Source organism: Microtus oregoni, unplaced genomic scaffold (genome assembly GCF_018167655.1).
Source record: "Microtus oregoni isolate MIOR12 unplaced genomic scaffold, Mior012 000036F_ref0000092, whole genome shotgun sequence".
Classification (NCBI taxonomy): Eukaryota; Metazoa; Chordata; class Mammalia; order Rodentia; family Cricetidae; genus Microtus; species Microtus oregoni.
The window spans coordinates 17,594,167-17,619,222 of record NW_024543095.1 but is presented as its reverse complement, the minus strand read 5'-3'; the positions used below and the strand labels follow the sequence as shown (position 1 = coordinate 17,619,222).

The 25,056-nt window shown below is 48.1% G+C and overlaps 1 protein-coding gene across 1 annotated transcript in view; it reads right to left on the bottom strand.

The window, feature by feature from the left end:
* Positions 1 to 25,056, bottom strand: part of Epas1 (endothelial PAS domain protein 1) — an 82,118-nt gene that overhangs the window by 23,814 nt on the left and 33,248 nt on the right. Inside the window, exons 2-6 of the mRNA XM_041631027.1 lie at positions 15,027 to 15,217; positions 7,794 to 7,945; positions 7,277 to 7,361; positions 2,991 to 3,109; positions 2,663 to 2,868 (exon numbers count right to left, since the gene is read on the bottom strand). Of these exons, the coding sequence (XP_041486961.1) occupies positions 2,663 to 2,868; positions 2,991 to 3,109; positions 7,277 to 7,361; positions 7,794 to 7,945; positions 15,027 to 15,217 (753 nt within the window). The remainder of the gene's footprint in view (positions 1 to 2,662; positions 2,869 to 2,990; positions 3,110 to 7,276; positions 7,362 to 7,793; positions 7,946 to 15,026; positions 15,218 to 25,056) is intronic.

Here is a 25,056-nt window from a genome sequence, read left to right as displayed (position 1 = left end):
GGTTCCTTGAAAGGCAAGGTTATGCCGGAAATAGAGTGTGTCCTTAGACATCATAAGCAGCATCTCTCTCCACGATGAGTCATGAGGCCCTAAATCATAGGATCCTTCAAGCGATCTGCTTGTCCGTCCTAAGCCAGACTGAAGAAGTTACCACTGTGCCCCTCTCCTTTCTGTGTACATGGTATCTTCAGTTCCTTTAGGTGCCCATTTCTTGTGACATTCTCTCCTTCCTTTAACCCAGGGCAAGCGTTTTTACCTGAAACCCATTCAAACCACAATAGTGAATGAACAGATTAGCATCGAACTAACTTTCCATGGAATACTTCCCTCATCTTAAAAATAATCAATGTCACCAGGTGGTGGTGGCACACGCCTTTAATCCCAGCACTCAGGAGGCAGAGGCAGGCGGATCTCTGGGAGTTTGAGACCAGCCTGGTCTACAAGAGCTAGTTCTGGGACAGGCACCAAAGCTACAGAGAAACCCTGTCTTGAAAAACCAATAAATAAATAATCAATGTCTGAGGGCTCCCTTTTTAAAATCTTTTCTGTTATCTATAGGTGGCAAGTGATTTGAGGCCAGCAGGACTTTCCCTGCTCATGAACCTGGTGATGGCTGAGATCTATTCAGAGACGACTTCAATGTTCATTACCCACAGCCCTGGCCACTTCCAGGTGGCTGGATAAGGGTCCCATGTCATTTCAAAGCTGATGACACGCATCAGGCATTGGGACTTCTCAGGGTATCTGAAAAGACTGCTGAGAGCTGTCTTCTGCTCAGAATGCTCATGTGGATGCTAGGATAATTGTGATGCACAACCGTCTCCTGAACAGGTTCCGGGGACCACCACCCTAACAGCAGTGGCAACACTCAAATGACCATCTGTACTGACAGAGTTCAGCTTTCCCTCCCTCTAAGGTTGTAGCCTTTTCCTAATCACTTAACAATAAACTTACTTAATAAACACTACCTCCCACTGCCTTGAGTTCTAACTCCGTTGTAGTCAGAATGAGGACCCAGGAATATGCAAGGATTCTTTTACATCACTTCTGAAATGGGGCTATAAGCGATAGCCAATCACGAGATGAAGAGCAGGCCCATCTAGACTCAGAGTGAAGAATATACGCTTAATCTAGAAAGCAGAAATGCTCCCCTGTAAGACTCAGACGCCCTTAGATGTCTAGCTGGGAAAGAGAGGAGCTGGGCCTGAGACTGGTAGAAACTTCCGGTGTTGTGTGAATCCATTCAGCCATAGCTGGAGAATATGCCGCTTCACTCAGCCTTACTCCAGCTCCATAACCCAAGAGAGCACGCGACTTTTCTCTCTCTTTTAAAGACATCACTCGTCCACAGACCAGAAGCCACACCTTAAGGCTGGAATGAATTCCCACAACACTTCCCCCTTTTCTGTCTTGGGCCATGGAGGCCTCCTGATGAGAATACCAGGTTTGCTCGTGTGGGCCACAGGCTTTCATAAGCAAACTCATTGCCTTGAGCTCAGGAAAAAAATCTTTGCTTTGGGGAGGCCAGGGATGGGTGTGAGCTGAGACTCAGCCTCCTCACGCTATGGAATAGCACTTTGCTTCTCTTGACTCTTCTCACAGTGACCCTATGAAATATATCAAGAACACATTGTTCACTTCGGTAGGAGTGACCCAGTTCTCACAATGACCCCATGAAATACACCAAGAACAAACCATTCACTTCAGAAGGAGTGACCTAGAGTTTCAGGTAACACAAAGTTGACTTGGGGCACTACAGAGTTGAGGTCTTGCTGGGTAAGGCAGTCGGGCATGGTGGTGCCATTTACTCAGGCTAGGTATAACCAAGCCCAGTCACTCACTGGGCTTTCCTTCCCCTGGTGCAAGCCACTGCTCACCGCAATCTGTTCTGTCTTTTGCCTTCACATCTAGATCCCAGGAGCAGGACAGGATGGGGTAAGAAACTGCCTTCCTTGTGCAGTCTTCAGTGTCTCCCAACTTTAATAAAGGTGAGAACAAGAGCTTACACTGATGATATATAAATACATCAGGGCCTAGGCTGTCTAGTCCAAATCTACACTATTTATCACTTCTGGGTCCCCCAAGAGAATGTCCAGTTGCCTTCAAATAAGGGACTAGAGCTCATCCTAGCTCACTTTACTTAAAGTCTTCACAAGATAGCTAGCTGTTTAGAATGAGTCTGTACATAGCAGGGGTAAAGGCTGAGTGAAACCTGTCAGTCACGGAAAAGAACTGGAGAAAGTCAACTAATGTGGGTCAGTATTCAGGCCAGAACCCTACACTTCTGGTTAGCCTTTGAATCAGAATACTTAGATAATTTCTTCTAGACTCTTGTCATATGGGACAAGAAACTGCCCTTGAAAATTTCTCCTGGAACTAGATACATAAGTGAACAAATATGCACATACCATGATAATAACAACAATCACACCAGAACAGCTCTAAAGACAGACCCTTAGGCTATGTCAATGGGAGACTTCACACTATGATGCTAGAAACCTCTGAGTAGGACTGGTAAAACGACATAAGTCTAGAAACCTGCATCCAGCGATAAGACACTCAGGTCCAATTTCCGTGCCCTGTAGGTTCACTCTCACACATGGAGACACTCAGGTAAGACCCACCCTCTCCCTGCTCACGCCACACATTCTCAAGGCCGTACCTGTCATCACAGTAGGTGAACTTCATGTCCATGCTGTGGCGGCTCAGGAAAGTCTTACTGTCCAAGGGGATGTCCATGTGGGATGGGTGCTGGATCGGCTCACACATGATGATGAGGCATGACAGCAGGGGCTCCTTGTAGCCACAGAGGCTACTGTGAGGGGGGCAGTTGTTGTAGACTCTCACTTGTCCAGTGCAGTGCAAGACCTGGGGACAAGCAGCAGAAGGCAGAAACGTCTGAGCGTGCTGAAGACGGGCCAGGGTTTTAGGCACCCCCAGCTCCCAGGCTACAGAATACCGAAGTCTCCAACCCACAGCTAACGACCCACCTTCCAGGTGGCTGACTTGAGGTTGACAGTCCGGCCTCTGTTGGTCACTGTGCATTTCATCCTCATGAAGAAGTCGCGCTCGGTAGACATATCTTTGCTTTTCTTCCCAAAGCCAGAACCTGAGTGGGGAAGGGTGTGGGAACCAGTTGCATTAGTTCAAATCACAATGTTTCCAGACTACTTGTAGCCATGCTTCCTAGAAGCTTGTAGTTTAGTGTTGCCGACTGCCATGGACACAAAGTCATTCATGCCTAAAGACTAATGGTACCTCAGCGGCTGCACCCTAAATCCTGGCTGGATTATGGTCAGAACTAGAGGACAGAAATATGTCAAGGAAGCGTTTTACAAAACTTCTAGTTATGGCCACTCAGGGCTCAATGGCTAACACCAGGTCCGTGGAGACTCAGAATGGAGGGCCTGCTGGAAGGCAGAGCTGCTCTCCTGCAGAAACCAGATGCCTTTGATGTTTGTGTTGGAGAGAGAGGTGCTGGGCCTGAGGAAGGCTGAGTAGAAGCTCCTGTGTTACTGTATCACTAGGAACATCCAAGGCAGGCACTGCCCCATCATTTGGTACCTACTGCACACAGCATGCAGTCACTTAGTGCACTCGGGGTTTGTCACCTGAGAGTAGCAAGGCTCTGACCAGTCTCAGCATGAGGCAGGCCTGGTCCTCTAGTTAAGGGAGACCATGGTTACTCCAAGGACATAAGTCTTTCCAGTTAGAACCTTTGTGGACATTCCTGTCTGCTCTTCCTAACCCATCTCTCAGGAACGTGAACAATCTGTATCCTAGCTGAATCCTGGGACTACTGTGTTTTGAATCAGTTTTCTCCTTAAGGTGTCAAGGAGGGGAGGGAAATGAACACACACATATACTTATACATACACTCACACATTCACAAATACACACTCACATGCACACACACACACTCTCTCTCTCTTTCTCACACATTCTCTCTCTGTCTCTCTCTCTCTGTCTCTCTCTCTCTCACACACACACACACACTCACACACACACATACCCCTTCTTTTAACTGGAACTGGGTAGACAAGTCTATCTTAAAGATGTTCTCGACAAAGATCAATTAGATCACCTTTCATCCAGGATTAAATAAATCACGGAGACAAAGAACGTACAGAGTCTTTCTTTGTACAAGTCCCCAATGCCTGCCCAGTTTTTCTGCTTCTTGTTATGCAGAGTGGTAAACACAAGGCCAGGTGTGTCTAAAGACTGCCATCTCCATTCTGGGCCTTCCCGGGCCCAGCATCACAGAGCAATCTAGAGCCTTCCTTCAGATAGCCACACCGCTCTTTCCAAGAGAAGCTGCCAACTTCCGCACCCAGACCTCGGAGGAACCTGATTTATTTGACTGACATAGTTTGGAAGAGCTGTGTATCCAAAGAATCAAGATCCTTGAACTGGCCTTAAATATCTTTCGGGAACTCACTAAGTGACAGATTGAAAGTTGTTCTGATAAACTGTTTCTCCCAAAATTATGTTTCTTATAATTTTAGTTTTAGGGGGGTTTGTATATGATGAATGTAACTGTACTGGGGGGAGCCCCAGGACTTAGGAATGAAGAAAGGAACTAGCTCCCAACTGTCTGCTGGACAACGTTTAAGGCCTTACACCTCCCCAGAGACCATTCCACAGCCTGTCTCCTGATCTTTTCTTCCTCCAGGAATCCACCCTGACCCTTTGTTTTTAGATCACGAATGGAGTCTATGCAGACTGAAACCTTCAGTGAGGACTTGCTGATTCTCTGAGTTTGACTGATCCCAAATCCCAGTCATGAATCAATGAGCAGAAGGCGCTTAGCTGTGAGCCAGCACCCATGAAAGCTAGAAAGTTCTGACCTCAGCCTCGTGTCTGCCATTGATTTAAAAAGAAAGAAACCCAACAGCCTAGGAGTGAGCCACTTAGTACAGCTCACAGAGTCAAACCGAGACTCCGGTTAGTACTGAACTGAGATCAAGAGCCCAGCGCCAGGAGTTCTCCAGGAAAGCAGAGAGAGCCAGCCCCTTAGAAAGTGCTTCTGAGCACCTGTGAGCAAAGATGAGCAGACCAGAGCGGAAACTGTGTGTCTCAAAGGGCCAAACTATAGCTTCTATGACAAGATTTTTGTTTTTGTTTTGTTTTGTTTCTTTGTTTGGTTTTTCTTTTAAATTTGGTTTTGATTGGGAGAGTCGCGGGGAGATAAGTGGGATGTGAAATCCACAAAGAATCAATAAAAGTTTAAAAAGAAAGTAATAATGAAACCCAGGTATGTTGGGTAATCTCAGGATTTGAGAGGGAGTATTACAGGTTTGAGGCCAGCCTGGGCTACTCTGTAAGATCCTATCTCAGGGAAGGAGGGAGAGAAAGAAAAGGCTATATTGACAGCCCCTTCCTCATAAAGAACCAATCATTCTATACAGCCTAGAATTTCTCACCAGCACAGACAAGACATTAAATAAACTCATGGTTGGTCCTTAGCCTGTGCACTCTGGGAGCCAGCTGGGCTAGGCCTTTGGATAGAAAGCAGTGATCCAAGCTGGGCCTTGAATCCCAGCACTCAGGGATGCAGAGTGAGATGTGAGTTCAAGTCCAGCCTGGTCTACAAGAGTTAGTTCCAGGACAGGCACGAAAGATACAAGATACACAGAGAAACCCTGTCTCAAAAACAAAACAAAACAAACAAACAAACAACCCAAGAAAGCAAGCAAGCAGTGATCCAGGTGAGAGGTTGGGCATCACTGCAAAGGGAGGAGAGGAGTCCATAATTCTACAAAGCTCTGTAAGCCTCAGTGAAGATTACAGCACTCTGTACCAACAGCAGAGGTAAGCCAACAAACACCGGCTTTTGCAGCAGGCATGGTGATGAGAAAACCTTGCAGGTGTGGTATCCCTGCCTTTGTTATTCAGGTTGGATGAGCACACGCCCCATGGTAGTGACAGGCGAGAGGTGAGAAGGAGGATGTCTTGATGAGCAGTCTGTCCAGACCAGCGATAGGTGCTCGAGTTTGGAGAGGATCTTGGCAGTCACTGGGTGCCGCTGCTACCTATAGCTATGACTCTGTTTGGTTTTGAAAGATTTTACTGTACTTTTATCTTTGTGTTTGTGTGCACATTTGTGCAAGTGCCCACAGAGGCCAAAAGAGGCCACTTGATCTCCTGGAGCTGGAGCTACAGGCAGCTGTGAGCCACTGGACATGGGAGCTGGGAGACACACTCAGATCCTCTGGGGGAGCAGCCTGTGCTCTTAACCACTGGGCCATCTCTCCAGCCCCAAAGTTTTAATTCTTCTGAAGATCCCCATGCATGCCTTTTTTGGGAATGTTCCTAGGGATGAACCAAGTGCCTTCTGTCTGTATGATCCTCATACCTACTGGCCCTGGCTAGATACCCACAGAGTTCAGTATAATAATAGAGCTTTAAAATCTTCTCCACCAAACTTTGCTGGCCCAGTCTCATTGCCACAGGTCCATTCACTTCATGACTCCTGTAATATTAGTCTTTAGTGGTGATCCTAAGGGCCATGTCTCCTGACACTCACCCAGCCAAGGTAGGCCTGAACCTTGCATTCACCAGTAAAATAGGGGCAGAGGTGATGATGGCCTGGTTTCTGGACTTAGTCCTGGGAAGGTCTGTCCGCTTCTACTATTGCAGTTTGCAGGGGAAAGAGGAGTACACGGTCCTGAGCTGCCATGGAAGACAGCTATTCTAGAGCCCCCTTACAAAGCAGGCTACCGTGACACTCCACAGTGTAAGCTCTGGTCACTTGTGCCCTAGCTACAAGCCACAGGTGAGCCATTTTGATCACTCCAGCCTAGTCCAGCCTCTCATGACTGCAACCCAGCTGATGTCATATAAAGCAAGAGACCCGCCCACAGAACCCACAGGAACTTGGGAGATTGCTCAAGCCTGTGCTTTGGTTGGTTTGATACATAACAAAAGACATCTGTAGCATTTCCCATAAATAACCTGGCATGGGTGAAGTTATTGGTTTGGGTGGCGTCACATGGCAGAGATAATTGATCTCAGGTGATGAAATCTCCTAGCGATGGCACCCTGACCTGAAGGAGTACCCTGGTAGTATGACATCAGGTGTCATGTATGGCCACCAAGAGCTTTTCTGAGTCCTGGGTCATATAATCTCAACTCTGCATATCCACCCAAGAGCTAGTCCAACTGGAACTTACGGATATCAGTTTTCCTGGTACCAGAGCATAATCCATCTGGCCTATACGTGTAGATTTGGGGGTGGGGATCACGAGAAGAACATAAACATAGAAGAACACTTTACCATTTTTGAGAGTCAGGTTCTCACGGATCTCCTCGTGGTCACAAGGATGAGTGAAGTCAAAGATACTGTGTCCTGTTAGTTCTACCTGTTTTAAAAGCAAGGTCAGAATTAGTCACTCCTAACAATGAGGTCAGATTCCAAGAAGGAAGCTGGGATAACTTCTAGATTTGGAGGCAGGGAGAAAATTGAATTGAATGGTCACTGACAGTCTCTGGCCAATGTTAGGTCCATGGACTTACAGATGTACCAGATCACTATTGCTGGTGACAGGGACTTGATTCATAAGGGTCACCATGTTAGTCTAGCTATAATAGATCAGCTAGGATGGCCACAAGCAATGTCAAGCCTCATGCCATTGGGAACATGCTCCTAAGGCTTGTGGCCCAAGAACTGTAACCATCAGGACGGGCATGTGAAAGGAGAACTCAAGGGAGATGGTGGCCAGGACCACCCATTAGCTTCTATCCCCCACACGAAGACATTGATCCCTTTTGAATGGGGCAGAGGAGGGTGTCACCTGGGTAAGTCCCATGAACTTGCTGATATTTTCCGACAGGAAGATCATATCACCGTCTTGGGTCACCACGGCAATGAAACCCTCCAAGGCCTTCAGGTACAAGTTATCCATCTGCTGGTCAGCCTCAGCTTCAGACTCATTCTCAGAACAGACTGGAAAGAGAGGGACAGACAACGTGCATGAGTGTGGTGTTCAAACAGACACGACTGAAGGGGTAGAGGACTGCCAGGCATGGCTCCGGGGTACAGGGTGGACTTCTTGGGAAATGCATACTGCCAACTAAGTGTCTGTCACATGCCTGATGAGTGGGCACTAGATGAAACACGCAGAACACACTGATAGTGATTTGGGGGTAGTGTGGTTATTGTAGTAATGGTACTTGTGGTATCAGTAGTCATGGTGCTGCTAGAGACTAGAGATATTTTAGCTGCTAATATATGTGGAGCAATAACCGCAGGCAGACACTGCACTGAACATAGGCATCACAATGATTCATGACATAGGAACCATTCCTATTCTCATTTTACAGAGCTAGACTTGCAAGAGTTAAGCTGTTTGCCAAAGGTTGTGAAGTCTAGGAAGTTAGCAAGCCCCAGGGGCTCTAGGCAGTGGTTATGTTCAACCCTCTTGTAGGCTTTGGAGTCAAATATTGCATCTATTCCTAGATATGTCTCCCACTAGGTGATGACTCTGGGTAACAACTGTTTGAACACCAGTGTCCTCATCAGCAAAACTGGAATAGTGGTTTCCATCTTCTTGGTATCAACAATTGTGAACTCTTTACTCCATCGGCTCCCTCTAAGACATTGCCACGACCCTCAAATTGTTCAGAGCCAAGGTGGAGAATTCACAGTACATACCTCACAATGCTAAATAAACACTTGGACGTGATACAGTGGGGCACCCAAGTCGGGGTACAAAGAGCAAGTGCTGTGGGGCTCAGTGGAGGAGAGTTAGTTTGCGGTGGTCAGAGGTGTGCCTTCCAAAGAAGCAGGGTTGAGAAGGCTCAAGAGACAGAGTTCACATTAGGATGGAAAGAGAGGCTTGTCAGTCTGGATGAGATTGGGCTGCTGTTCCAAAATGCATGGGTCAGGCTTCCTCCCAGTACTGAGAGCGCCCACCTGGAGGCAGAAGGTACATCTCCCAGTATTACAGACTGTGCAAGTAAAGAAAGCCGGTGTTCTGAAGGGACCCCACTCTTCCCACCCAAGGGGCACAGAGGTGGCATCTCAGAGAACAGCATGCAGAATAATTGAAAGAAACTACACCCTACCCAGGATGAAGCTAGAGGGGTCTACTTGCGGCTTCCTTCATAATCCAGGGGAGCTGAGAATGTGCTTTTCTCTTCTTCCTCTTTTTTTTTTTAAATCATTTTCAGAAGGTGTCAATCAAAGTTGTTGCTCCACCAACCACATGCTGCAGACTGTCTGGACTCCAGGTTAATTACTAGCCCATGTGTAGAGAAAACCAGCCCCTCTGGGCAGGGTACCTGACCTAGGAAGTGGGCATAGATGGGCAAGCTGCATTTGGGTTACACTAACTTGATGACCACTTTTCTCCAGACAAGCAGAGACAGCCCTGAAGCCCAGTAACGAGCGATTTGCTCTTCTGTTTCTCTGATCCCAGTGGTAGCACTGACTTCAAAATCTGGAGTAATCCCAAGACACCCTATTTTGGTTAACTAGGCCCAGAGAAAACAACTCTGCTTAAAGTTTCCTGTCTTTAACAGGCCTAGCGAGCACAGCCAAGCGGCTTTCCATGGTGTCCAGTCTGCCTTCTTCCAGGAGGTGGCGAGCTTGGCCACAGTGGTGGGTTGACTTGTCTTTGGAGGGAAGGAGGTGCTCTGGGGCCTTGGAGAGAAACAGTCTTGAGACTGAAGTCACCAGGGCTACAGGATCAAGGACACCAGCAGTCCCTGCCCCTTCCCTGGAACACAGGGGCGGCCAGGCCTGGGCGTGGCCTCTTCCTCCAATGGAACTATTTGCTCTTGCAGCACCTGCTTATCCTCTTGAGAGTCTCTGAAGGAACTTAGCCAAGTCACTCCCAGCCTGGAGGAGGAAGGCAGACATCCCCGCTCTCGCGCCCTGAACCTCATGTCAGATCTTGGCCGAAAACTGCTGTCCTTACCACCGAACACATCAAGGCTTCCCTAGATACTACTGGGCATGTGCTGGGCACAGGGAAAGAGGTGCTCATGGCGCAGTTACTGCGAGTTTATTCTCTGTCTGTTCTGGGCCGGAGGAAATGCCTCCCTTTACACACTCCATGCTGTTCTGCAGAGCACTAGGGGTACCATAAGGATGCCAGTAATCCCACCCCTTCAGGATCAATAGACTTCCAGGGAAGCCATCTGCTGAAAGGAGTCTAAACCCCTGTTGGGGACAATGATGGAGAGTAAGCCATTGGTACAAAATAAAGTAGGTGCTCACTTTCATTATTTTGGGTTCCACCTCCTGGTCACTTGCTTCCCAAGACCTGCCAGGGTTCAAACCTCAAAGAAGGATGATGGTATATAGACCAGCCGCCTCCACCGAGAAGGAGCACGGTCATCTAGGGAGCACAACAAGATTCTTTAATGCTAAAAATAGCCCTGGTAAACAGTCTTTGATGACTCCCCCAGCCAGGATATGTGCCGCTGAGGAGGCTCTGGAGCACCTTTTCCGGAGCACTGCTCACTTCCTTCAAGGCAGCACCACCCATGTTGGTGGGTGGCACACCAGGAGCTGGCTGTCTCGGGGAAACTGGCAGGTGGCAGAGCAGGCAGCTTCTGACTGGGTCTCTGAAGCCCAACTGTGCCAGCAGTGATGCTGGCCAGGATGCTGGCTATGGTCTTACTCCACCAGTGTTATTTGTCTCAGCACTTCCTTCTTCCATAAACTCCGGGACAGCTTGACCTGTTCCTAACAAGGTCAGCTACAGGCTTCCTGCTCCAGGAGGGCTTGGTGCTCAGTCATCTCTGCAGGATCGTTCCTTTCAAAAGCTTTTGCCTAGGCAGTTTCTCCCCTCCCAGGTACACTGACAGCAAATCCAGTCCACACAAAGCCACAGGAACTGAGTGCGAGCCGCTTACTACATGGTATCTTATACCCGACTGTGGGCAGGCTTGGGCTATCTCAGACTTTTGGCAGGGGAACTAGATCTCACCCGATCTTGCTGGACTCCCAGTGTACCCCAGAAGTCCACCATTGGAGAGTTTTATCTTGTTCTTTCCATATCTGCTCATCCTATCTTCCCTCTCCGTGTGAGCCTCCATAAAATGCTATGCGGGGCTACATCAGTTGATACGCACTGATTAATCAGGCTGTTTGCTTTAAGAGAATATTGGGAACAGGATTGGCATTTCTTGAAGGAGCTTCTGGCTGTCTCAGTCAGTAACAACCTGGCAAGAATCAGCTTTCTGGCTCTCTTCCAAACAGGACAGAAAAGGCCTTGCTTTGGAGTAGAGGTGGAGGGACAGTAAAACAATTGGGATGAAAACCAGGGAACTAGGTCTGACCATGAGACATAGAGGACACGGAAACCATTTCTACTGCCATAGTTTTGTCCCCCTTGTCCCATGTTTCCAGCGGAAAGGTCATGCTGAAAACTTTAAAATCACATCTCCTGAGTTTTAACGTCTTTCCTGACATCACCTCCTGCGAAGACTATGTGCCCTCACTAGGCAAACGCCAGGAATCCAAAATAAACCTGACATTTATCTCTAGAAACCCAGCTTTGAGTTGATCTCCAACTCTATATTATAAAGAGAATTTGAATTTCACCAGGCATGAATCTGGGAAAAGGGCTCACAGCGGTTTTAAGAGTAAAAGCCCGTTGCACATTTACTGTGGTCTAAAGCTCTCCTTCAGGCCCAGAGTGCAGGGCTTGTCTTGAAAGAGCATTTAAGACAATCAAGTAATGTTTCCACTCATGTTCCCGCCAGAATGTGCTCTGTCCTCAGCCCAGCATGGGAGAGAGCATCATAAAGCTATTGTTCCAGTTTGCTTCCTGCGATACGGATCTCAACTGCGGCCCGACTCACAGCCTGGATCTCTCAGTGTCAAGGCTTCCTCTCCAACATTCCCACACACAACAGCCTACTGTGAAAATCAAAGGGAAGTGTGTTACTAAGTAAAGAAGAAATGTTAATGCCAAACCTGGTAGTTTTTAGCCGTTTGAATTCTGAGGTCTACAACCTCAGCTTACTGAGATAATGAGTGTGCAGTTTGACTTGGGAATGTATATGTAATGTCCAAGGACATTAGCTTCACCCTGTTTTTTCTTTTACCTTTCTCCAAAAGATCAACACTTTTTTTTCTTGCAATTATTACTAAGCTATAATGTGTACAGCAGGCGAGAGATGAGGGTCTTTCATATCACCTAACAGAGGTGCAAGTGAATATCATTCCCTCCAAGCTATAAAGAAACTAAGGCCCAGAGATGACAGCCACACTCCAAATGCAGAAGGATATCTGCTCGAACATCCTGCAATCTTTTAGAAAAATGTAGAAAAAAACAAAGCGAAATATAAAATCCTGACTCAGGGTTGACAAAATGGTTCAGCAGTGTGAGTTAGATCCCTAGAATCCATGGTGGGGAGAGAGAGCCAACTTCCACAAAAGTTATCTTCACACACACACGCGCGCGCGCACACACACACACACACACACAAATAAGTTAAATTTTAAAACAATCATTTAGCTGGGCATGGCAGTGCACGCCTTTGATTCCAGCACTCAGTAGGCAGAGACAGTTCAAGGTCAGGCCACTCTACAATGTGAGTTCCAGAGCAACCAGAACTATACAAGAAAAACAAAAACCCAAACAAAACAATACTTTCAAATGACAAGACAAAGAAGGCCCCGGGGAAGCGGTGAAATATATAAAGACACTTGCTCACAAGCATGAAGGTTGGCCTTTGACTCCCTGATGTTCATGCAAAAGCTGAGCTTGGCTGTGTGCCTACAACCCCAGAGCTGAGGGGCAGATGTAGGGAGACCTGGGAGTGTGCTGGCCAGCTAGCTGAGCCAAAAAAGTAAGCTTTGGGTTGAATGAGCTATGCTGACTCAGAGTGAGGAGGTGGAAGCCATAGAGCGAGACCCTAGCATCCTCCTCCGTCCACTGCAAAAGTGTGTGTGTATATACTAAAACAAATGGGAGGGCAGGGGAGGAAAAAGGTTGTTTTGCATTCTACTTCTGAAAACAGTTTCTGCAACTGGTCCAGAGAATGCCCGGTAGGAGCCTTTGAGAAATGGAAGAGGAAAGGAAGAGCTAAGTCATCACTTCCTTCCCTGAGTGTGCTCATTATGAGAACTTCTCCTTCAAGGACACCAGGACCAGATGACCAAAAGTAGAAAGTTTTTTTAAAAAATCATTTTCTGACTTCTCTTTCTTCGGGACAGAGAGCCCTGGAACTGATGTGCCGAGAGCTCTGATCTGTCCATGCTCGGGCTGTCTAGAGGGTAGGCAGTCTTTGTCAACACTCAGAGCTCCTGAGCTGGGATGTGTGGTATCTGGCATTGCATCTGCGGCTTCATGGAGCACACGGAGTGTAGGAGGGGTTGCACCAGGCCATGTGAAGACAGATCTGCTCAGAAGATCCAACGCTACGCTACCCGAGACCTCAGCAAGTCAACCCCACAACCGGTGAGGAAGACACCCAGGCATCTGTGTGGGCGAGCATAGACAATGTGTTCCTGCTACATGAGCAAGGCACAGACAGCTCTGAGAACCTCCTGTCCACCCGCTGCTCGTGGCTAGTCCTGGCCAGTCTCCAGCTGCTTCCCTTGGACACTGGCTCCCTGGCCCTCATCAACATCTTTGCCTGGCGAATCCTACAAATCACCTCTGTCTCTCTCACGTCTCCAACAGGACAAACCTCTGTATAAGAAGGGCACGTTCATGGCCTGGGATGGATTCTCCAGCAGTCTGCCTTTTATTTGGCAGTCCAGGCATTACAGGGTCTTAACCCGCGCTTCCCTCTGCCATTTGCATCAGCAACTGTGTGCTCACTACTGCCCTGCAGTCTGCCCTTGCTTTCCCCCCAGGATCTGCTTGCTTCTGCGACAGCACAGTCGCCCTGACCTTACTGCACAGGTTTAGCCTCTGGGCCCTGTCATTCTCTCCTCCACCCTCCAAAGGTCTTTCCCACATATCCTTCCTGTACACAGGGCCCAGAATAGCACAGACCAGTCTGACTTCCCTGCTTTACACGGGATCCTCTCTGTGCGGGGGGGATCTTTCCTAAAATAGCTTTGTCGTTCCAGGATGGCAGAAGGAGTTCGTCTCCAGAGTGCCACACTCACTTTGGAAAACTGAAGATAAACCAGAGATTCTCTGTTCCTCCTTCGCTCATTCATGCCCACAGACACCACTACATGCCGCCCGGTTTCCTTACAGGACTGATAAACTCAACAAGATTGCACATAGGATCTGAAAGTGGAAATCCCAGGCTGCCTCTTCCTGGTGGGGCCTAACAGGAAATGGTTTTTGAAGAATGTGACTCTGGGAAAGGGAAAAAAAATATTTTTTATGGACTGTTGTCAGAGAGATTCTAGGGAAAGGAGACTATATCGGCTGGCTGAGGATAAGTGATGCCTGAGACTGTCATCAACCAAGGGGCTATCCTAGCAGGAAGGAGTGAAGCTAAGCCCCTGTCTCCATTAGTTCCTATACGCCCCCTCCCACACCCCGTGCAGTAGGCACGAATAATTCCAGGTTAGAAGCAAAGAAACCAAGGTTCCAAGAGACCGCATGGTACATCCTCGCAGAGGTCCCGGAGATGCAGCTGGAAGACAAGAGTGAAAGGCTTCCCGCAGAGGGCACAGGGCTCACAGCCAGACGGAGCAGAGCAGGGCCTCTACGCTGTTTGTTGTCTGCTCTCATACTCCTGCTAGGGCCTCTCCCTGACCTCTTTCTGTGGGTGTACTCAGACTACGACCACTGACAGAGAGCGGATGGCTGGAATGCAGAAACAGGGCTACCAGACGGCTCGGTAGGTAGAGGCCCTTGCTGCCAAGCCTGACAATCTGGGTGTAAGTTCTAGCACCCAGAGATGGAAGAGCAGAACAGAATGGGCTCCCAGAAGTTCTCCTTTGACCCCATATACACCAACACACACGAACTCACACCCAGATAAAGTGATGTAAACTAAAGGCCCATCGTTGGCCTTTATGGGGGCACACTGGCAGAGCAATATGCCTGTGAGTAAGGTCTAGGGATGTGGCAGCCTCGGGCAGGACCTGCCAGCCTCACCTGAGGACAGGAGCTTGTGTGTTCGCAGGAAGCTGATGGCTAGCCGCATGATGGAGGCTTTGTCCAGGTGGGAGCTCACACTGGGAGGCAGGGGCAGCTCGTGGGCCAGCTCATAGAAGACCTCCGTCTCCTTGCTGCGACGACACCTTGCAGCATCTCGGGATTTCTCCTTCCTCAGCTCTGAGCTGCTCCTAGGTGAAGAAACAAGGGGTTAGTCCCCGGAACATCCCTGCCAGCCCATCACACTCCTGGCGGAGTCAGTCAAACTTATGTCCCATCCACTGTAAAGTCAGTGCTCCCCCTGACCCATTCTGGAACGACAAACACACTGCTTTCTGCTATTGGCTCTGCACTGGTGTGTGCTGGTATCTTCTCAAACAGCTTCCTTCTCCTACATTCCTATGGGGGCCGGAACTGGGCTTCATGTTGGTAGGGTTTCAGTGAAGACTTTTTGATTAAATTAATGAACAGACCTTGGGGACAGGGTCAAAATCCAATGATGGGAAGGGAAGGATGAAGAAACCGTGGTCAATGGCACACATGGTATTGGCAAAAGCCCTGGAGAACAAGGTTCTCTTTTTCCGGGCAAGATGCAGTCTGTAAAAATGAAGCCCGGTCCTGGAACTCAATCCTGTTTCAGATCTGAGAGGGATGTCATAGCAGAAACTGAAAAAAGCCAGTGAATCCCAAGGAGAGCAAGAGGCAGACACACCTCAGTTCACACTGCCAAAGTGTGTGCCTACCAGGAGATCACAGGGTGGACACACCTCAGTTCACACTGCCAAAGTGTGTGCCTACCAGGAGATCACGGGGTGGACACACCTCAGTTCACGCTGCCAAAGTGTGTGCCTACCAGGAGATCACGGAGTGGACACACCTCAGTTCACACTGCCAAAGTGTGGCAGTACAGTGTATACAAACCCTGCTGGCCTGTGCTACCAAATTGACTCTTGCTCATTTTCCTCTCTGTTGCAGGATGGAAGAAAGACACGCTCTCACCCAAACCCACCACTTTCAGGAGGTTCTGAAGATTCAGAGTCCATGCCAAGTACTAACACAGGCAAGTCAGAACATCTGGGCCAGAATTCTTAATTCTCTGCTTGCTAACTCCACACTTTAGCTAGGAAGGTGCTTAGCATCCCCTCATTGGTACCCACTTCACAGTTATTATGAGGAATTAATGTGGTCATTTGTGTGAAACCTTTAGCACCAGGCACATCCCACCATAAGCAATCAACATTAGCTTAATAGTTAAAAAAAAAAAAAGACAATCCCTCTATGAAAAGACAACCTATCAACAGCATAGGGCAACTGTGTCCTCAGAAAAATGCATGCATCACACGGAACACTTTCTGTTTTATTATGCAGAAAAACAGCTAGAAATACGGTAAATAATAACCATCCTTACAATGGTCACAGCATCACAGTTACACTGTTTGCTAGAGTTCCGCTGTGATTTTAGACAGTGCCGTGTTAGCATCTTTAAACTTCACAGCTTGCTGCAAAGTAGACATGACTAGCATCCCAGATTTTCAGAAGAGAAACAGGCTCTCAGAGGCTAAATAATTCACCTGTGGCTGCCAGCTGATAAATAGAGAACTGAACTCTGCCCTGGGCAAGGCAACCCCAGAATCCAAGCACTTAGTCATTAGGGATTGTTAAGAGCTGCCTAGTAATAGAGTTAGGGAGCTCCCCTCCCCCAGCCCTGGCCTACTGAGTAATTATCTGTGTTTTCTTGTGTTTCTATAAATAACATATATTACTTGTATAATAAAGAGATAAGTTTGTTTTTATTTCTGTAGAAGATGTTCAATGTGTTTTGTGGCTCTCAAGGCTTGATCTAATCAGCTCCAGGCTGGCTCGTTCTACCTTACCTTTTGAGGTTGCCAAACCCAGGGGCTGCTTTCCTTTTTTTTTTTTTTTTTTTTTTTTTGGCTTTGAGCTTCTTGTTATCTGAACAGAAAATCACTATTTGGGGATTCCAGGAATGTTGACGTGCCTTTCACCCCTTTACGGATTTGAGGCAGAAGCCCTGCTTTGACTTTACAGCATACCTCATTGGCAGACACAGATCCCTGGATGGATGGATTACCCACTGGATTCCAGACTGCAGGAAGAACCATACAACACTCTGAGGGCCAAGCAGAATCCTGTGCGAAATTGTGGAGTGAGGGAATTGGGCTTTCTTGTCCTCTCTGTCCTTTCTGTTTTCCTCGTCTACCCTTTCTTCCTCCACTCTCCCCGACTTTCAGCTCTTAGGAATCCCACCGCCGTACCCATCCGTCTCACCCTCTAGCAACCTGTCCTTGGGGAGATTTTGCATCTTCATTCTAAATTCATCAGGGTGGGATGTGTTGAGGGCGCACAAGCTTTTAGGCGTGGGAAAGGCTGGAGGGTACAGCTCTGGGTCATGAGAACCAGGTAGGAGATGCTGAATTCTGCTCCAGCACTAGGCCCTCACCCTTCCTGATGACCGCAGGGTCAACACATGACCTAGTCATCGGGAACATCTAAAGCAGCCATGCTGGGTGGAGCAATCATCACAGGCCGTCTATTACAGGAGCACCTTCATGGGCAAAGCCCCTGGCATGTCAGGACTCCTGCGTTAGAGAAGGAGAGCCTCCATGGTGGAGGAACAGCCGTGGGAAAGGGGGAGGCTACCCAGAGGCAGATTCTGTTTGGCATCTGAGATTTGAGCTGGGCCACATTCCTTCAACCACACGAACACTGTTCGGCCACTGCACCGCAAACTGTCCATACCACCCCATTACACCCTTCTTCCTGACGCAGCTCAGCAGACACTGTGCAGTTTACAGATAGGAAAACTGAGGCTCAGAATATATTATGCCATTTTCCCAAGGCCTTGAAGCCAGAACCTACATAAACCCTAGGAGGGTTTCCAGTTATCTTTGCAGCCGTGTGAGGAGAGCAGGCAGGTGGGACCCATGTCCCCATTTTAGAGACCTGGAAACTGAGAACCAACCAGGTTATGTGACTTGCCTAGAGCCATTATCTAATTAGTGGCAGAGCCAGGAATAAATCCTTAACCCCCAAACCCCTAGCACTCTTTTCAGTGTTCATCTGTAGGGGCCAGTACCTCTCCTAAGCAAAAAGGAAGAAACTTCCACACATTAACCATTCAGAAGAAAGGCTGAGAACCTGCAGCAGACCCCTGGTTTAGAGAGGTGTGCACTCCATTTTAGCTACCTTGTTTCTACGGTCCTGCCCTCTAGAACTAGCTTGGTTTTAATTAGATTCCCTGGTTAACATAGTCCAGAGATGTCTAATGCTGGCTCTCAGGAAAATAGACAAAAATCTGCAACACTCAAATCATTTAATTAGCAACCCTGAAGAACAGAATAATCAACATGAAGGTACAAGTAACAGAAGCCCGAGCTTGTGCATTGGCCACAATGCGGACTACCCATTCTGACTTTGGAGAAGAAAATGCATTCTCTGGGCTCTGCTCCCTTCAAAACAGGAAGAAGACTCCACGTCTTGTCAGGATAAAATAGGGTAAGTCAGCACGCTCTAGAAGGCTCTCTGGCCATGAAAACTGTCATGGCAGAATGAAGATCCATTGTCTGGCTACCAGGAGCATCGGCTGCATTTGGACTCTGCCATAACACCTAGCAGACTGTCTGGGGGTACAGGGCTGTGTCACACAAGCTGATCCTGGCCAGTTCTGCATGTCACATTGGGGCATCTTGCTAGGCCGACAAAGGGTTTCTTCCTGAAACACGTTTCTTCCAAGATGGGCCCTGCAGTGATCACGTTTTGTTTTCCTTTATTGTGTCACAACCCTAAAACAGACATGTTTGAATCCACTGGCCTCTCTTAAAAAGTTCTCAGATCCTAAATGTTTAGATAATTAGACGTGAGACTTAGTAGTGTCTCATACCACATTGGTTTTTTTTGGGGGGGGGGGCAAAGTCTCTCCTCCCCATCCTAGGTGGCTCTCCTGTTCCCACGATGAGGCCTTGTGGCACGTGTTTTGTATGAAAGACACTCTGCCTCCTGTCCTTACACACACCGAGAGCTACCTGCTAGGAGCCGCTTCTGATTTGCTGGGGCTTTTCTGCCCCTTCCACATCCATGCATAGGCAGTTGCTCTCCCTGGGGGAAGCACACATAATTCTGAAAATGTTAATCTCACGTCACTGAAGCAACTTCAGGACTACGCAGCAGACTGGAAGTAAAACAAAATTGAGTGCATTGAAGCATTGATTCATCAATCGCTAGGTACAGGTACAACCATTCCTTTGCTAGTGGTCGGCTGGCTTTAGGACCTCACAGCCATCAAAGTCCTCAGATGCTCAAGTCCTTAAGGAGTGTAGTGTTTGCATGGAACCTACACAATCCTCTTACATACTTTAAACCAGTTATAATGTTTCCTACAATGTGAGCACTATATAAGTAGTTACTATACTGTATTATTGACGGGGGGGGGTATGATAAGAAAAAAAGACTGTACATATTCAGCACATACATAATTTCTCTCTGAATATTCTAGATGTGGTTAGTTGAATAAAAGGATATGGAACCATGGAAAATAAAGTGATGATCTTAGACACTGCCATTCAACCAAGCAAAACAACCTTTGGCCAGAGCACTCGATGTTGTAAGTGTGACATTTATCCACAGTGGCCTACTCCTGGCCCAGATGAGCCTTATTTCTGACCTCCAAGTGACCAAAGCCTGAGGGGAAGTCTAGCCATTTCCAGCGCCACCAAGGAAGTTGGTTGCTCAGTTAGCTTTACCGTGACTACAGTCATCAGGTATCTAAGCCATATGTCTATTACCCTATAAGGTCAAGTAGCCGAGGAGTCAAGTGTGGGTCAGGGAGGAAGAGGGACGGAGGCTCATTAAAACAGCTTGGATCAATCTGTTGTTCTGACCCAAAGTTCCAAACTAAAGCTGAATCACAGGGGATGTGAACGCAAGAAATAGGGGCAGATGAAATTGGGAAGGAGGTGGACACTTGCATGAGTCTGTCCAAGAACTGCCTGGAGGGAGAAACATGGGCCCTCGAGGACCCGACACTCTGAGGTTGGCACTGCACAGACGTCATACACAGCCATACCGGCAGGCAAAACATCCATATACATAGAAAGAAAGAAGTAAATATTTTTTTAAAAAAGAAAATACCAAGTTCAGGTCCCAGAGAGGATCAAGAATCACTGGACCTTGAGTTTAGCAGTTAATTGCTTCATGGATGAAATCAGAGCAGAAACAAAGCTTTTGGGTTCTTTGTCTTGGCTCTTCACTGGAAGAACTTTAAAAATGGATCCTGGGGCCCTGGCTCCAGAGATTTGGATTTGATGTGTCTGTGGTACAAGCATGGCATCATGCCCCTGCCTTTGCAGTTCTTATGTAGCTAGGACCAAGGACCACTGTTACAAAGTTGACAATTTTAAAGGCCCCTTTTGTTGACTTTTGTGCATATTATATATGTAATCTGGAGTTATGGATGTCTTGAAAATATAAACACTTTAACCTTTCTCAGACATTTAGGAGGAAAAACTTTTTTATGGAGTTCTGGAGTCCAGTGCTTTTTCTAAATGGTTCCATTTGATCCATATTACATTGAGATTATTGTTATTGATGTCAGTTTGGCAAAACAGTCATTTTCAATGTTACCTTGTATCAGAATCACCTGGAGTTCTTGTTGATACAGATATCCGGGCCCATTATCATACATCACAGGGGTCTACATCTGAGACCTAGCCACATGCTTCCTCTACCTTACATGGTGCCCATAATCATCACATCTAGTAAATTTGAAGACACTATCATAAGCTAAACAGATATTATCTGGTGGCTGATGAGGCCATTGATCTACTAGGTGTTATAGCTATGGAAAGAGATCAAAATAATGACATAGAGATTGGGACTGTCACATGAAAGGTGGTGGCCACTGCAAGAGTCACTTCAGGAGAAGGCTAGGGCTTATTCTGGTGAGGTGGCCACTGCTCTAAGTATTTTGGAAGGTCATCTTGGAATGAATGTTGGAGCCACACAGAATATCAGTTACAACATTTAATAGTGTTGACGTCATTCTAAACCCCTGGCTATCTTCCCCTACTTATCCACCCTTGTAGTCACCAGACCAGGCTGTGAAAAGCTCATAATTCTTGAAAAGAATAAAATGTGCTCTCAACTGATAAGGTTTTGCCCAACTGGAGGTACTCAAAAGAACACGACGACTCACAAGAATTTCTCAGAGAGTAATTTTAAGGCTAGCAAGAATGTGTCCTGTGGAGACCGTGTTTTGATGGTCCACTTCCTGGGAGCATTCTGACATTTGTCCAGAGGTCAGTCAGGAGCATCTCTTCCAAAGGGAGGGAAAAGCCATCGGTCAATACGGAGAATACCAAGCTATGAACTCAGGAAGAACCGAGACTCGAGCAAACAGAAGAGACATTGGTGCACTCAGACGGCAGACCTTCTGTGAAGAGAGACATTGGTGCACTCAGACGACAGACCTTCTGTGAAGAGGACTAGCAACAGAGAGTGGCACGGAGGAGTGAGGAGCGGCTGCACAGGGCTAAAAGGAGGGTGCAGTTTTCACGGCCCTGTCTCTGAAGAAAAAGTCCAGATGATTGTCTTCCAGCCCAACCTCCTCTCTCGTGAGGAGTTTAGCTCCCAGCTGCCTGACCCTCTCTGAGGGTCAGTGTCCCTGGAGCAGCAGGCCTGGACTGCATTCAGGGCTGACAGTATAATGTCTAGGGCTCACCCCACTTGGCCCTCTAATGGTCAATTCTACACAGGGCTGACTGGAGATGATTATCACCCTGGCCTCCCCTGCCTCAGGCAGCCTTGCAGAAGACAGTAGCAGATTCAATTACCGAGCAGCCCATCTGGGGAACCAGATACCCAACTTCTCCCATCACCTAGGACATGTGGAGTCCCCAGCCCTGCTGGGAAAGCTGGCCATGGACTGGAGTGACTGTGACAGGCTGTTGGTGGGCTAGTCTCGCTGCACCAAGTGCCCTGATCTGAATTTCATGTCTCCAACATTCATGTTTAAATCCTTGCCTCCAATGTGGGGGTGGAGCCTCAGGGTGAGATTAATACCCTTATAAAGCAGGCCTAAATGGCCACCTCAACCCTCCCATTATGTGGCCACAAAGAAGGCGCCAGTGTGCGAAGCAGAAGGCGGGTGCTCGAGCTCACCCCTTGATCTTGGCTGTCCAGCTCCCAAGCTGTAACCTCTGCTGTTTGAAAGCTCCCAGTCTATGGCTTTTGTTTTAGCTGTCTGAACAGCCTATGACACTAGGTACCCACTCACACGTGAGTGAATAATGTCACTTTACATCTGAGGCACGTGACAGCTTCTAAGCACTTCGTGTTGACTCCTCAAGGACTATAGCCATCATTCCCAAATGGTTGCAGAGAGAGACAGCAAAAGGAAAGAAAACCAACCGTGCTTGCTTTCTCTGTCTGGGTGCCTGTTCCCTTGGCTTCCTCTTTTCCTTAGATCTAGGCTGAAAGGTCTAAAGAGATACGACCACCGACACAGAAATGGGAGCCTGCCTTTAACCAGGTCCTGAGACGATGGCCACCTCGTGGGACACTTGTCTGTCTAGGCGCTGTTCTTTATTGGCCGCCCATACCCATTGCTGTCTGGCGCCACCACTGTGCAGACTCTAGCTACGGGGTTAATCGGTATCCACAAAGCTGAGATGCTGTTGTAGCCACACCAGCAAGTATCCACAGGCAACACTTCCCACTTGATGAAGATCACTCAGCCCACCGCCTCTGATTTAATCCTCAGGTCTCAGATCACACGGCATGGAGAGGCAGCCCCCAGAGACGGAGGCTAGCATGATCAGCGCTTACCCTGTGTCAGTGGAGCCCACATACCACACCGGTTTGTAATTGAGCTGTCTTCCCCAAATGCCAATAGCCAGGCCTTTCTTGTAGCCCAGAAGGCTTTACTGAGCTGGGTACATGGAGGGTCTAGCTGCTAAGTATACTGAATTTGATGAGCCATTGAAAACACACCCTCTTGGTGTAGGAAGGAGCAAAAGGGGACAGCAGGATCATCTCCTGCTCTAGGTTGTCACTTCAAGGGGCAAACATGCCCTGGAGGGAAAGTTCTCCTTTGTTTGGAGATCTCTGTCTAAAGACAAAGAGATAAAGGAAAAAGTGGAAGGAAGGAGGGCAGGAGGAGAGGGCACAAGTGGAGACTGAGCTGCAGGGACAGAGCTGGCTGTTCTTGGCAGGTGCTCTGGACATCATGGAGAGCATTGCTTTCTCTCTGGACGACTTTCGGGCCTCTTCCCTAGGCTTGGCCAAGCCCATGCCAAAGTTGTTGCCAGATGAGCCCTGAGGCTTTCCTTCTGGTCTTCTGGGTTCTCTGTATCTTCTGTGTCTTCTGTGTCCTCTGTGTCCTTCTGTGTCCTCTGTGTCCCTCTGTGTCCCCTGGCCTTCTCTGTTCTCACAGCCTTTTCTTTAGAATCCCACAAACACCCAACATCACAATCTGTGGCTTGGCTCCACACGGACAGCCTGTTCCTACAGCGCGGCTTTCAGCTGAGAACTAAAGGGCTGACAAAATCTAAACAGCAGTAGAGATGGCCCGGATGTAAGATGGACTCCCTAGCAGGAAGCAAGACTCTGCAGTGTGGAGGGCAGCTCCCTATGAGCCCTAAGATTGAGCCCTAGCCACTGATGCTACCCACAGCCTTCTGCATTGTGTCCTTTCCATCGTTTCAGCCTATCCCTGCTGTGCTGGTCCTCTGGTCACCTCCACAAGGAGTCCATTTTGTCCAGGAAGGCCCCGCCTAGTCTGACCTCTCCACCCATCTTGCTCTAGAGATTCCACACTGCACAGTCAGCCCTGGGCTGTTCTCCTTTTTATTTTACCCCATGTAGACATGTTCTTCTGGGAAGGGCCCGCACCCTGGGTTCCTCCAAAGCACAAGCAGTACTAAACGAAGACATAAAAACCACCTCAGTGATTTCCGCTGTATAAATTCCTCAAAGTTGCTCACTGTTCTAAATCCTTCTGTAGAACTCTAATCCAGCACGTGATGAGAGCGAGATGTTTCCACCTGGGGAATAGTTATTTGTGCGAAAATGTCAAAGGTAAAAGTGTGTGTGTGTGTGTGTGCATTTGTGTGCACATGTGTGTGTACGTGTGTCTCTTTGTGTGAGCATTTGTGGGAACATGCACGTGTGCATTTGCATGTTCACGTATGTGTACATGTGTCTGTTGTGCATGCGTGTGTGTTTGTGTGCATGTGTGTATCTGCTTGTGTGCATGTGTGTGCACGTGCGCACATACACTCAGACACACAGGCACACATGCATGTGATCTATTCTCTCTGAATAAACATTGGGGTGTGAACTGGATATGCTGACATGGGTCTGTGATGTCACTGCGCACACAGAGCACTAGGAACTGGGTCTAACACACTATTAGTGTCAGCAAGTCCGGGCCAGGGCGTGAAGGTCTACATTTCTAGCATTATCCTAGCTGATATGGATGTTGCTAGTCTGACCTCACACACAGACAGAATTCCAGGGCCCTTAAGATCTCGAGGCCAAAGACACAGTGAAGTGTGTCTGCTACCCTGATGCCACCCTTGGCCAAGGGTACTTACGGTCTAAGGGACTGGGCCTTCTCCTCTGCCAGCGAGAACCCCACTCACTTCTCACACTTCTTTAGGAAACTTCTCTAAGCTTGGTGGATGCCACTCTCCTCTGATTATCGCTTCATCTCCCCTTTCTTAAAATCCCACACCCGTCTCCCCTGGCAGCATCCTAGGTGCCAGCTCCCCTGGGCACTTCTTGCCCACATTAGAGGATGCCCTGTCTGTGTGAAGGCCCTGATGCTATTAAGGACTGTGGAGGCAGAGACATACCACCTTCCACTTTCTAATGTTCTCCATAGGACCTGTGCTCTGGGCAAACTGGGTAAATATCGCTAATTGATATAAGGGCGGCTCAGATGTGCCCTTTACCCTCTCCCTCTCCCCTTCCCCACGGAAAGAGAAAGTGATCCCAGCTGTGCTGGCCTCCA